This window comes from Porites lutea, chromosome 6 (genome assembly GCF_958299795.1).
Source record: "Porites lutea chromosome 6, jaPorLute2.1, whole genome shotgun sequence".
NCBI classification, from domain to species: domain Eukaryota; kingdom Metazoa; phylum Cnidaria; class Anthozoa; order Scleractinia; family Poritidae; genus Porites; species Porites lutea.
Genome location: NC_133206.1, coordinates 35,307,663 through 35,320,287, shown reverse-complemented (window position 1 = coordinate 35,320,287; position 12,625 = coordinate 35,307,663). Strand labels below are relative to the sequence as shown.

The 12,625-nt window shown below is 39.0% G+C and overlaps 1 protein-coding gene across 1 annotated transcript; it reads right to left on the bottom strand.

The window, feature by feature from the left end:
- Positions 1 to 276: 276 nt before the first annotated feature.
- LOC140942226 (protein SpAN-like) lies at positions 277 to 12,373 on the bottom strand. Its single transcript, XM_073391190.1, has 12 exons — positions 12,295 to 12,373; positions 11,241 to 11,321; positions 10,332 to 10,469; positions 10,048 to 10,126; positions 9,718 to 9,881; positions 9,288 to 9,383; positions 6,172 to 6,301; positions 4,664 to 4,848; positions 3,993 to 4,211; positions 1,925 to 2,081; positions 1,322 to 1,514; positions 277 to 351 (listed from the first exon to the last, which is right to left on the bottom strand). Exons 1-12 carry the CDS (start codon positions 12,371 to 12,373, stop codon positions 277 to 279), a joined length of 1,596 nt encoding a protein of 531 aa, XP_073247291.1.
- Positions 12,374 to 12,625: the final 252 nt, after the last annotated feature.

Here is a 12,625-nt window from a genome sequence, read left to right as displayed (position 1 = left end):
GTAGATAGCACACCATGACAATATTTTGGCGCAGACTTTTTTTAGGCAAATTTTTTGAAAAGTAGATTCTTCCTGATAAACAAAAAAGCAAAAACAAATAAATGATTTTTAATGTTCGTCTTTATTCCTAGATTCAATCTATGTGCTGTGTTTTATTTATTACGATTTCACAGAACTGTGTCATATTTGCCTATCATTCTATACTGTACTAGACTAACATGTGGGCGTGGTCCGGTCCGGCGCATTTGTAAATGCACTTGTTCAACCGTTATTTGATCATGCGGGATAAACAGTCGCCTCCTCTCCCACATACAGCGTCGCCCCCCCGAACTCTGTGCCATCCAAGGTCACCTGTTATTAAAATAAACCCAAGATAAGGTGAGAAAAGGGAAAGTTATAAAGTTAGATGTGTAAGTTAACTTGTGTACTTTTGGGTTTGACGATGGCTTAACAGGTTGTTACATCTATGGGTATTAGAATTGCAAATTGCTGCCAGCAGGTTCTTAAACCAAGACATTTGGCTTTGTTGTTAAAAGTAGACGAATTTTCATCAACATAGACTTCGGGCAGTCTCTTATTTTTCTTTGCAAAAGTTACTGCATAACGTTGTGGTTGGCAATCGCGCTGGCTGAGATAAGAACTAGACGGATTTTAAGAGAAAAGGCGGACTGTAAGAAGTCCGCTATCATCAACAATGTGCTGGTAATCAGACATGGGTTTAGCAGCGTTCTTAATTAGAGCTCAAGAGTATCTTAATCTCAGTTTAGTTACGTCTTCTTATCGGGAAATTGGTACGGAAAATGAACAGCAATAGATATATATCTCGCCTCATGGATTAGAAACTTTTCCGTATTATTAGAATGAGTGCATTGACGTTTATGTCATCCACTGGGACTTTTCACTTGATTTTTTTATAACTCTATGTGATTTCTTGAAATTTTGAATTGCGAAGGGGTTTTGCCGGAATTTTGTACTGATGTTTACGTTTTCTTTTTATGAATATTTTACTTATGTTTTTTGTGCAGCTTTTTATAAGATTGTAATAAAGTATATTGTTGCTAAAAAAGAGTATCACAAACAACCTCTGTGTCTCCACTTCGGTAGCCTCCCACGCAAACGTTCTTAGGGGTTCGTCACGCGTTCCTACCCTCTCGTGGGAGAGGAATGATTGCGTGACGAACCCGTAAGAACGTCTGCGTGGGAGGCTACCACTTCGGCAAATAACTGTTTTGTGATGCCCTCATAACTTGAGGTGAACAAGTGGGTTTTTTCTTACTGAAATCTTTTTTTAGACTTCATTTTATCTTTTATGTTTACTTACAGATTCAAGAGTCCATCCATCAGTCGAGAACAAGAATCTCTTCTCGTGTTTCGGAATCCACTTTCCCTTAGTCCAGTCCGCAATAAAACCTCGCTTTCTTGTCCCCGAGGGCGTCTCTCCTTTATTCACTAAGGCCACCTTAATAGATGAAATCGTCCCCACATTTGGAAAAGGTAGTTCGTGAGTTTCATCGCTGAAAAAAGAGCACTTACGAGTTGGGGATATATGACGACAGAAAAGCCATGCTTGTGTAAATATTCACGCTAAAAATAAGTTAAAGTTTCTCGCTATAGTTTAACCATTCGTTCTCGCGTAAGGCGCAGCTGAATGTGCCTAGAATGCCTTTTCATTTTTTTCCTCAAACTTGCTTTGGCTATGCTTTAGATTATTAGTTCAGGTATAATAAGCTGTGTCACTAACTGAGTTCAGCAGTCAGCCGGCGTTTGCGCCGTATGATCATGTCAAAAAAACCTACCGTACTTAATCACGTGGTACGTATGTATATAGGTTGAATATAAAAGCCCACTCAATCCCGGGACCACGCCCTTGAAATTATTAAAGGACAAAATTCAAGCAACAAAAATAAAGAAAGCAACAACTCACGCGCCCCGTTCGTTTTCATCAACATAAAGCATTCCTCCCGACGTTACGAGCTGAAAAGGAGTTTCGCCAGTACTTCCAATCAGCTTCAAGAAAGGGTCTCCATTGGTTCCAGCAAGCCAGCTGTCCTCGGTTTTCAAAATTATTGCGTGATCTACGACTATATTTAATACGTTGCGGAAATTAACGTAGGGCAAATATCGACGTGAACGGGTGGGGTGTACGGCCTGATACTCGCCCTCTGATTTGCTACCACGTGACCCAAAATAGCAGATAAAATCGCGCGAAAATTAATTGGTGGGTTATAAACGTTTATATGTCGATACAAACAAACAAACAAAAAAACTCACGCGCCCTGCTCGTTTTCATCAGCATAAAGCATTCCTCCCGACGTTACGAGCTGAAAGGGGGTTTCGCCATTACTTCCAATCAGCTTCATGAAAGGATCTGCATTGGTTCCATCCCCAAGACTGTCTCCGGTTTTCAAAACTATTTCGTGATCTACGACTGTATAATTATATGTCGCAGAAATTAACAGATTAGAGACGGATTCTGCTATTTGTTTTTGAGCTTTTTGGTAGCCTTAAGGAAAAAAGGGGGTGGGGGGGCAGTCATAAAATGTAAAATAAAAAAAGATAAAAATGACATTAATTTTCAAACTTCTTGCTCTGCGTGATATTCTGGAAAGCCCATCCTTTGGCGCAACGCAAATTATAAAATACCATTTTAAACAACTAATACAGTAAAAGATGCTCCGGCTATACATGAGTTTTGGAGGGTTAATTGACATGAATTGAGGTGATGTTATCAGACCCAAAAACCAAACGAAAAAAAAATTTGGACAGTTATCTACGCATTATAAAGATACCAAATTGAGAAAAGCCTTGCAGCTTATGCTTCCTTAACCAATTACAGAGGAGTTTTCTGTAACAAGTGGCTTCAGTTGACAGGCCACGTTGCTGCTCACATGTATTGGGCAAAAAGAGAACTAAAATTATAAACCAATTTTTACCTCAACAATTTGAAGGCTAACTTTTTATCTCTAACGATTTTAATAGTTATAACGAATTTGAGGATAAAAACACTTTTGGAAATCAATTTGCATGGATTTATCTGGAGAAACATGAAGGAGGTTTTTGACTTTCCCTTCTCTCCTTATCGTTCACTCTAATATATAGATTTAGCCAGGGCTAAAAGCGAAGCTCTGGTTAATAATACGTGTAAACAACAAAAATTAAATCGTGTAATGCTAAACGGGGACGACAATGAAAATGGCTTCAAGACTAATAGATCTAATTAGCAAAAAAGCAAATTGCACGTGCAGTACACTTTTCTAAGTTCTTCTAATTAGCAAAAAACAAATTTGCACGTGCCGCACGCTTTTTTGTCTTTCCCTTGCCGTTGTTTTGCACGACTACAACGCCGTTTTGTACACCTTAAACGTCAAACTTCCTAGTTACACGTTATTCGTATGGAGGAATTGTCGTATGTGATTACCCAATATTTTGTTTCCTGTGTTCATGTTCGCTTTTATTTTTCACTGCCGCTCATTTTCACCTTGTTGGCCGCTAGCATTTCTCATTTTCTCACCGCCGCTTTGAATTTCCATGTTTTTCTTCCTACGAAATTCGTCTCCTTTGTTTTCAATAACTAGCTCTAGCTCTTTCTCTGTTATCCACGTTAGTGCAAGCATAAAAAAATAACGCCGAAAAAGACATGACTTTTTTGTTGTTTTTTCTTTCTAAAAGTCAGGGTGGCCATTTGATTTCCTTCCAAATAAAACCTTGAGTTGCATTTGGGTTGCCATACCTGTTGATTGAGTTATTTTACATTGGTATGCCTGTGGTGAATACGGACGGTCGGGCGGGCGGTGGGTGTACGGTCACGTGATTACCAAATTTTCTCGGATGGGTAGATTACCACATTTCCTTAGCTATGGGGCTCCGCCTTCGCGCCGCGCGTGGAGCTCCACTATGATATATTTGGGCTTCACAGAGCACATAATCAAGGGGACTCTCAGGGCGCGTTAAATCAGTAAGTAGCGTAATTTTTTGATATAGTATATACTTACAGTCTATATAAGGACAGCCATACAGTTTATTGACCTTTTCTACATCCATTGCGTCCATGTGTGAGTTGGATCCCAGTGGTTGGCCGTTTTTGGCATCCATAGTCTTTGATGTCCCGTCTTGGCTAAACGCATACTCGTTGTACTGCATATCAGAAGATATATCGTACCCAAAATCCCAGAGTTGCTGATCGTAAATTATATCAAACTGACTCGTCAATCCTGCCGCAACAAAAAAGAAAAAATGAGGCTTGGTTAGACAGGGTCCGCGAGGTCGTTAAGATGCCTTTTCCAACAACTACCGATCAACAAATTTTGATAGAAAATTAAGCACTAAAATAGACCTCACCACAAAGCTTTATCTTTTACTTACGTTGTTAATGAAAGACATGTTATATGCGGACTGTAACTCGTAATTTTAATCTCTTTCCCCTCGTATAGATCCGTCCAATGCCGGCTACAAGCTCTGGCATATGGGTTGAGGGTAAGTATGTAGAATGCTAAATCGGTAATTAATAACTGACCCTGCATGGGGAATGGGGGGGGGGGGGGGGGGCGCTTTGAGTGCTCTTATCTTTTTTTTATTTGCAGCATAAGTGGTGAGGGAGGCAATGTGGCTTGTTTATAAACGACATAATAGGCTTAAGAACTAGCATTGACTATTGTGGCCATACCTGATTGGACATTATTCGGATAGTAGTTAATGTATTGACCTCGATCGGGTCTGGTTTGTTCATGATAAAAACCAAGCAGGTGCATTATTTCATGAGCAATTGTTTTTCGGAAATAGCATACGCTGGAGTCCAAGGTCACAGGCTGGGGGTTAATGCTAGGTTTGCACCCAACGTATGAACTGCAGCTAAAAGATAAAATCAAAGCAGTTACTCCGAATTTACAGAAACAAAGCCGGCGCGAAACTTTTCTTGATGTTTCGACTGCTATTCAATAGCGTCGGAGTCGTAATCAGAAGCGTAGAACTTAACGATCAAGTGAAAACAGAGTCGTCGGAGTTAAAACAAGAAGAAACGGAAGAACTAAGCCAATCACAAATTCTGGGAACGTGCTTTGTGATATATCCTTCCGCTACTGCTTCCGACTCCGACTCCGGTTTTCACTAGATAGTAAACAACGGAGTCATAAGCGGAGTCGGGAGAAAATGGAAACGTTCTGATTCTTCTGACTCTGGTTCCGTCGCGCTCGGACTCCGCTTACGATTCTGACTTTTGACTCCACTTGGCCTTACGACTCCGACTCCGTAGCTAATGGAAACCAGCCTTAAACTCATGTAAATAAAATAAATAAAAGGTCTTTATTGTTTTTTAAGCAAAAATACATACTAAAACCAAGGACACTTACATGAAAAATAGCAGAAAGAATTACAAGGCTCAAAAAATTCCATGTGGAAGCATTGAATTTAACATTCAAGATCCACATTACATTAAATAGCTACTCTATATTTGAAAAGTAGCCTATTAAAAAAACTATTTTTAAAACGCTGGGTATTAACCTTACGGAGTTGACTGCTAGGAACTCGGAGGCGCGCTGAACTTTCTTTCGTTTTTGGGACGGAAGGGTACAGGGGGTGGCCTGGCATACTAGAGATCTTAAACAGTGAGCGATCTACCTCTTCTAATACGTTATATATGTCAATTTGGTACGAAATATATTTGCGTTTAAAGCAGCGCTGTAGAAAATTCTGGACCGTTGTTAATTCCGGTATTGAGGAGGGGTATACAGGTAGACCATACGTCAGTTTCGGTAAAACAATTGATCTAAAAACGTAACCTACATCTGGTTGTTGGTATCCCTCTTTACGTAAACATCTTATCACATAAAGACACTTGTGGGCATGTGGCCTGTGCAAGTATCTCGTTAGGTGATGAGATGGAGTAAACACGCATCAGATAATAAAACGCAGTTGTTAGAGACCAATAAACTTGAAGGGAACACCTTATGATTCCCGGCTCTAAGATCATTGCCCACCCTCAGCCGACTGCCGCCGGACTGTCCCCATGAAATGATGAATCTCTTTCAGTATTGCAATAAGCAGTAGAAATGACATAATTTATATCCCATTTAGCCGGACTACACCGCCAAGATAATGTACTTATCATTGATCTTTCCCAATGTGTTTGACAAGGGAAATAAATTAAGTGATGTAAAGTTTGAACATCCAACTTACCCACTTCCTGTTTTAAATTCTACCCAGTGGCTGTCTGAATTGGTCTTTTCCTTAAAACGAATACAGGTGTCTTGGTCCAGCTGATGAATCACTGTTTTTAACCATCTCTTTGTGTTATCGCTCAATTGATCTTCATCATAACGGAAAAACAATGTTTTACTCTAATCTCATGAAAATGGTTGACTACTATGATCTAAACTATGACTTTTCCTGTAATTCATTGAGTGACTCAAAAGTCAATGAAAAATAAATACGTCTCTTACTGGAATCAGACTGTTCAACAATCACAAAAACTCAGTTTTTATTGTACAATCAAAGACGACTATAGCCCCTCGCAGTACCTAGTTTTAACAAGAAAAAACCCTTCGAGAAAAGCATTAGTGAGATTTAGAATAAGTAGTCATCAACTTAGAATTGAAACAGGTAGATACGAGAAAATCGCTCGCAATGATAGGATATGTCACTTTTGTACAAGTAACAAAATTGAAGATGAAATTTATTTCTTACTAGATTGTAAGGCCTATTCTCAGATCAGAGACATATTGTTCTCCAAACTAGAAACTAAAATACCTGACTTCAAATCACTTTCCTTCTGTGGCGATACTTTAATATCTCTTCTTATGAATTCTTCGGATTATTTCATTAACTGTCTATTAGTTTCATTTATCTCGCAATGCTTTGAATTAAGAACCAAATTAATATTAATGAATGAATGAATGAGAACTGTAACGCTTTGTAATGTTTTGCACGTACTAATTAGTTGAATTAGTACTTAAATTTAGACTAATAGCTTTTGCAATACTGTAATTCCTTTATGGTCATGCAAATAAAGCATTTGGTGTTTGTTTGTTTGGAAAGAAAATACATATACTGTAGATAGGCCACTGCATGGAACAACCCTGGGAAAAAAATTGAATTTTATCTGGGTCTAACCTACTTAAGATTCTACTAAAAGTTCGCGTACATTTGACAAAGTAAGCGACTCAGTGTAATAATCGCGAAAAAGTTTGAAAGAGTGCGTTTTGACCGGTGTTGCCGTCGTGGCATCTTATAAATATTTTAGGCATTGACGCGCACGGAAAAATTACTTCCAGTCTGGGGCCCGGCGTTTCTCGAAACTTCGGTAACGTTTCGGCCCCGAAAAGCTGTTTTGTGTTTGCCGTGTTTGCATTTACAAACAAAGATTCAATAATTTTTGAAAAAGAGGCAATAAAACTATCAGTTGAAAAAGCAGAATTGACTGGTTTCTGAGCTAGGAACTTATAATCGTAAATTTTTCATTCTACGAGAATTATTTTTCTTGCTATGTCTTGCCGCGCATACTAAAACGTCTGAGGACCGGTAATTACTGAAGTGAAAAATCTGCTTTTTGCGGCCAACATTTAAACTCGAGCGCTAATATTTTCAAACACTTTCTCCTTTCATTGACCAAACTATTTTTTTCTTGCCCTTTTATGTTTCTAGTTTTCAGTTTCAATTTCAGTAGAATCACATATGCGCTTTAGCGGCTGAAAAAAATTTCCAAAAATTTTGCATGTTAACAGTGCGCGCTCAATGATTGGTCCCAGCGCGGAAAGGTCTTCCACTCTTTGACTAGCAACAACTCTAAGAGCGGAGTCACATGCCTTTGAGCTAATTTTTTTTCCTGTATTCTAGAGACTTTCAGCTTATTAATGATAGTAAATTTATCTTTCTACGAGCATTGTCCCTCTTGCTATGTCTTGCCGCGCATATTGGAGGATCGCTAATCAGTGAAGTAAAAAATGTGCAATTTGCGGCCGACATATAAACTCGAACGGTAATATCTTTAAAGATTTACTCCCTTTATTTTGCAAACTCTTTTTTTCTTGCCCTTTAATGTTTCTAGTTTACGTTTCAACTTCAGTAGAATGACATATGCGCTTAAGCGTCCCAAAAAGTTTTTCAAAAATTTTGCATGTCAATACGCGCTTAATAATTGGCCGCGCGCAAAAGTCTTGTACTCTATGAATGGCCATAACTAAAAGACTTTACACGCTTTTCAGCTCATTTTTTTTTCCTCTAATCTAGAGATTTTAAGTTTTTTAATAATAGTAAATTTTTCTTGTAGGAGAATTAATCGTTTTACCATGTCTGTTACTATAACGCCTTTACCGCAAATACGTGACGTTCTTTTGGCGTCCGAAATATAAAGTCAAGCGCTAATATCTTAAGGATTTACCTCGTTTATTTTCCCTACTACTGTTTTCTTGTTGTTCGTTTTTAGTACTCGGCTTTATCTGCGGTAGAATTACCAGTCGTTTAAGCGACTGAAAGATTTTTTCCAAATTTTGCATGTTGACAGTCCGCTCTAATAATTAATTGTGCGCGGAGAAAAGTCTTTCACTCTTTCACTGTGGTAACAGTAAACTTTGGGCACTGATACTCGTGACTAACGTCGTTAGTGGGTATGTTTTGAATAACTCTATGTTGATTTAACAGACAGTAGTCAAATTTCAATATTCTGTATGCCAAATATTGAAATTTCTTAACTGTGCTACTGTTCAAAAGGTTTTGATATTAAAATTTGCCTTCGGGCCCTAAAAGTTTCCAGGCCTTTCGAGAAACCGGGCCCTTGGTCACCGTACTGGACCTTACCATGACGACCGCTACGTAGGTTGAGTTTTTGATATCAATGGACCATTTGGATTGCTACAATTTCGTCTCAGTTAGCTTACTTTCGAATGCTTATTGAAGGTCAGTTTTACACCTCATCCTACTTTTCTAGGTACGAGGCGTGACATCAATTTTCCCTACGATTTTTCCTTCAATAGGAAGTTTGGCATCAAATCAGTCCTGCACCGTTACAAGTACAGTTGTGTGGTACGCAACAGGATGGGAGAGGAAAGAAGACGGCAAACCTTGTGTGACAAGCGTGACAATAATTTTGTTTGAAAAACGTTTCGCCGAACTTCACCCTTTTTTAAACAGGTCAGAAAACATTAACTTAAGTGAAGATCACCACAAAAGAAGTAAGAATTTGGCCTGTCACGTTTGTCACACACAAGCGTTTTGCCGCCATCTTCTTTCTCCTGTCCTGTTGCGTAAACTCACTATGATTCAGGATTGCGCGGGAAAGAAGTCAGTAGAAGTCGTACCTGATTCTACGTAGGGGATTCTAACAATAGTTTGCCCATCCTCCGTTGTTGCTGGCCATTTATCATCTTCATTCGCTCCTCTTTTTACTCGTTGGGCTTTGAAGGAAGTTTAAAATACATGTGTTTTCGTCTTGTATCACATTTTCCTAGAACTAAAATCTTAAAGGGGCTGTCCACACTTGGTGCCAGGGAGCCAGTGCTCAGGTACCGACACAAAATGGTATTGTGTTCACACCATGAGTACCCGATATGTGACTGTGTACATAGTTACTCCATTTCACGCTGTCAGACGCCATTTTTAAACGTGAGCTTAACAGAGTACACAATGAGGAAAGTTATATGACTAGTACAAGCATCTAGCTCAATCTTTCTATACTGCCTCAAATGGTCATTTATACTGACAACACTGTACAGTTTCTTAAACCCTCACCTCCTTTAGAAGATACCAGAGGATACACTTCTTTCGGATCTTCTTGGTGAGGGTCTTCTACTTTAGTCTCTGTATCTACTGGATACTCTTCGCCAGGTGGATCTTCGTCAGGAAGTGAGGGGAATGTACTTTCAAATTCTGATGTAAAATTTGAAAGAAAATAACTATAGTCACAAGGTTAACATGGATAACGCTCAAGCCTTGTATGTACCTCAAACCCTCTCGTAGTTCACGAAAACGTTTCTGTTCCTTCATTTCATTGCATTGCCTTACGTTAAATAGTTTAGTATTGCACTACAATGCGTTGTTATATTCAAGGCAGCGCATTACACATCCAAGTCGTAATAACCACTCCCGTCTAAGCATTTTGTGGCGGACTCTGCCAGGCTGCTTGTGACCTTTGGATCAGCTTAAAAGAGATGCATCACACTTGCTGTACATACCGCTGCCCCGCCTTGTCCTTAGTCGCCAGCGATCGCTTATTTTTGGGATATTTTAGCACCCGCCTTTCAAGTTCGTGCTCCCCGCTAAACCTTGGGAAAACCAAGGAATAAGGCACTATTCTGCAAGTTATTTTGAATGCAATAGCATTATTTAATGTCTTTTAGCCTCACCTTGTTCAGCATTTGTTAGCGGATAAACCTCTTTTAGATCGTCTTGGTGAGGGTCCTGTACCTTATTCTCGGCCTCCACTGGATAAACTTCGTCTGGTGGATCTTCGTAGGTTACCATGGAGATTGCATGGCTCACTTCTAAAGCAAAATTGAGAAAAGGAAAACATGGGATATATAAGGGTTTTAAGACTTTCGGCTGTGCTATGCCGGCCAGACACGCTTGAGCTCTCTCATGCCTCAAAATAGTAGATCACTAAAAATTAGATGATTTCTTCACTTCAAGGCATTGCGTTGTCATATTGTGGACTGACTACATAGCATCGCGTTACAAGTACAAATCCAAATCTTTTCAACCACTCTTCTCTAGGCACCGTGCGATGGACTCTCCAGACTGCTTGTAGGCCGCTTTCTAGGTCCCACCATGAAGTGATGTGTTATGCACGCCCCCTAATGTGAATGTGAATGTGAACTGAGTTTGACACCAGGGGTGCAGATCACTGCCAAAGTTCAGTACGTTCCCATTAGTTTCTTTACGCCCGGTAATTCAGATTCAGGGTAACTGTAAGTACCGTGAGACGGGACCATGACTTTTCGTTTTATTCCAGAAGACTAGAAAAGAAGTCAAACAATTTGCTGATGTCTCCAAAGGAAAGAATTTCTACTCAATCATATAAAGACCCTGACTCTTAACAATTTTAGCTGATATAGTTTAGGTACCCTATCTATAAGGATCACACCGGGAACACAATGCCAAGAAGGGCAAAAATGATAGCCTAAAGAAGGATGGAGACCTCCAAAAACCATACCGTACTGGGCGGCACATACCCATCTAGTCTATATATCGGAGTACCCCGGAGGTTACTTCTTCTGTAGTGCGCATGCCCATATGCAAAAACGATTTTTGCTTACCGTCATCCAGTTTTGGCCTCACAAGTAATTCAGGATCTTCTTGAATAAGGCCCACAGGATCATTTTTGTCATGCACATGTTCTGTTAACAAAATAAATCTTTGAATCTTCTAACTCCAAGCATCAATTAAATGTAATCATGGACGGGATTGTATTCGTTTGCACCCTTTGTCATTTCATGATATTAATTTCTTTCTTTTAATTTTTTGTTAACTTTTTGCTTAAATTTTGCGTGATAAACGTACGGACTTAGTGGAAAAAGCCACGCTGACGACACAAAGACTGAAATTCCAATTTCATCTCATTGTATGTTTGTCATTACTGTGATGCAAGATTATTTTCCACTATCTCCTCGAGCTAAATCGGCTACACGCCTCGTACAGTTAGAAATTTCTCGTTAACACTGCAGGCACGCAGCGCTTGTGTTTTTTGCTGATAAATTACTTTTACCATTTTTTAATCCTTAGTTAACTCAACTTTATCTCAAATATTTAGTTTGAATCTGAACTCTTCCATTTTCGGATTAAGGGTTTTTTTAAAGAAACGATTCTCAACGAAAATCTTCACCAATGCTGTGACGAACTAGAAGCGGTAAAAGAATTTAATTATTTCTCAACAGAAAATTAACATTTCAGCGAAATGTTAAAATTGTTACGGTGCATTCGAAAAGTGTTTTTTTTTAAAAAAAAGAACGAGGCATTGCACTCAAACAGGGTAATATCTTGATACAGTTTAAGGGTTGCTGTTTTTTGTTCCGGGATTATACCGTACTGAAAACCGTCTGACTGAGTATTACTAATTAATCCTGCATTCAGGTTACAGAGAACCAGATCAGACCTGACAGAGAGCGACTGAGGTACATGTAATCAGTATATCAAACGTTAGCTATTTGAAAGACAAATTAAAAATCTAGATGTGACTAACCTGCGATCAGGCGTCCCTCCCATGTTCTTTTTTCTCCTCGCTGTTCGCCTACTTGTTCTCTCCCACAAAAAAATACGCCTGATCGCAGGTTAAGATCTGATGTGACCTGATAAAGTAACGTTTTTACTTACCAAACTGGTTATTCCTTGGAAAGCTTAGGGCACAGGCCACCAAAGTTACTACGAAAACCTCTTTTACCAAAAAGACCATGATTACACTATTTGTGCCAGCCAGGCAACTGTCGTTTGGCTTGAGAGCGATTTCTTTAAATACCCAAAAGAACTAATACATTTAACAACTGGAAACGATCATTATAAAGACATGAAAAAAGCCTTTATGATGCTAATTGTTATCATTTCATTGTTTTCTGTTTATTTTAACGGCTATCTTGTTTAATGATAAGTTTAAGTGGTGTACTCTTGTTAATAATAGTCGCGCTCCCTCAAATGAATAGTGCAAAAA

What these genes read in the sequence shown, in the direction of transcription:
- LOC140942226 (XM_073391190.1), bottom strand. Translation starts at nt 12,373, where the DNA reads ATGGTCTTTTTGGTAAAAGAGGTTTTCGTAGTAACTTTGGTGGCCTGT. An exon ending in GAGGCCAAAACTGGATGACG is followed by an intron (nt 10,470 to 11,240) that starts GTAAGCAAAAAT and finishes ATTTTGCTTTAG; the next exon opens with AAGTGAGCCATGCAATCTCC. An exon ending in GAATTTAAAACAGGAAGTGG is followed by an intron (nt 4,849 to 6,171) that starts GTAAGTTGGATG and finishes TTTATCTTTTAG; the next exon opens with CTGCAGTTCATACGTTGGGT.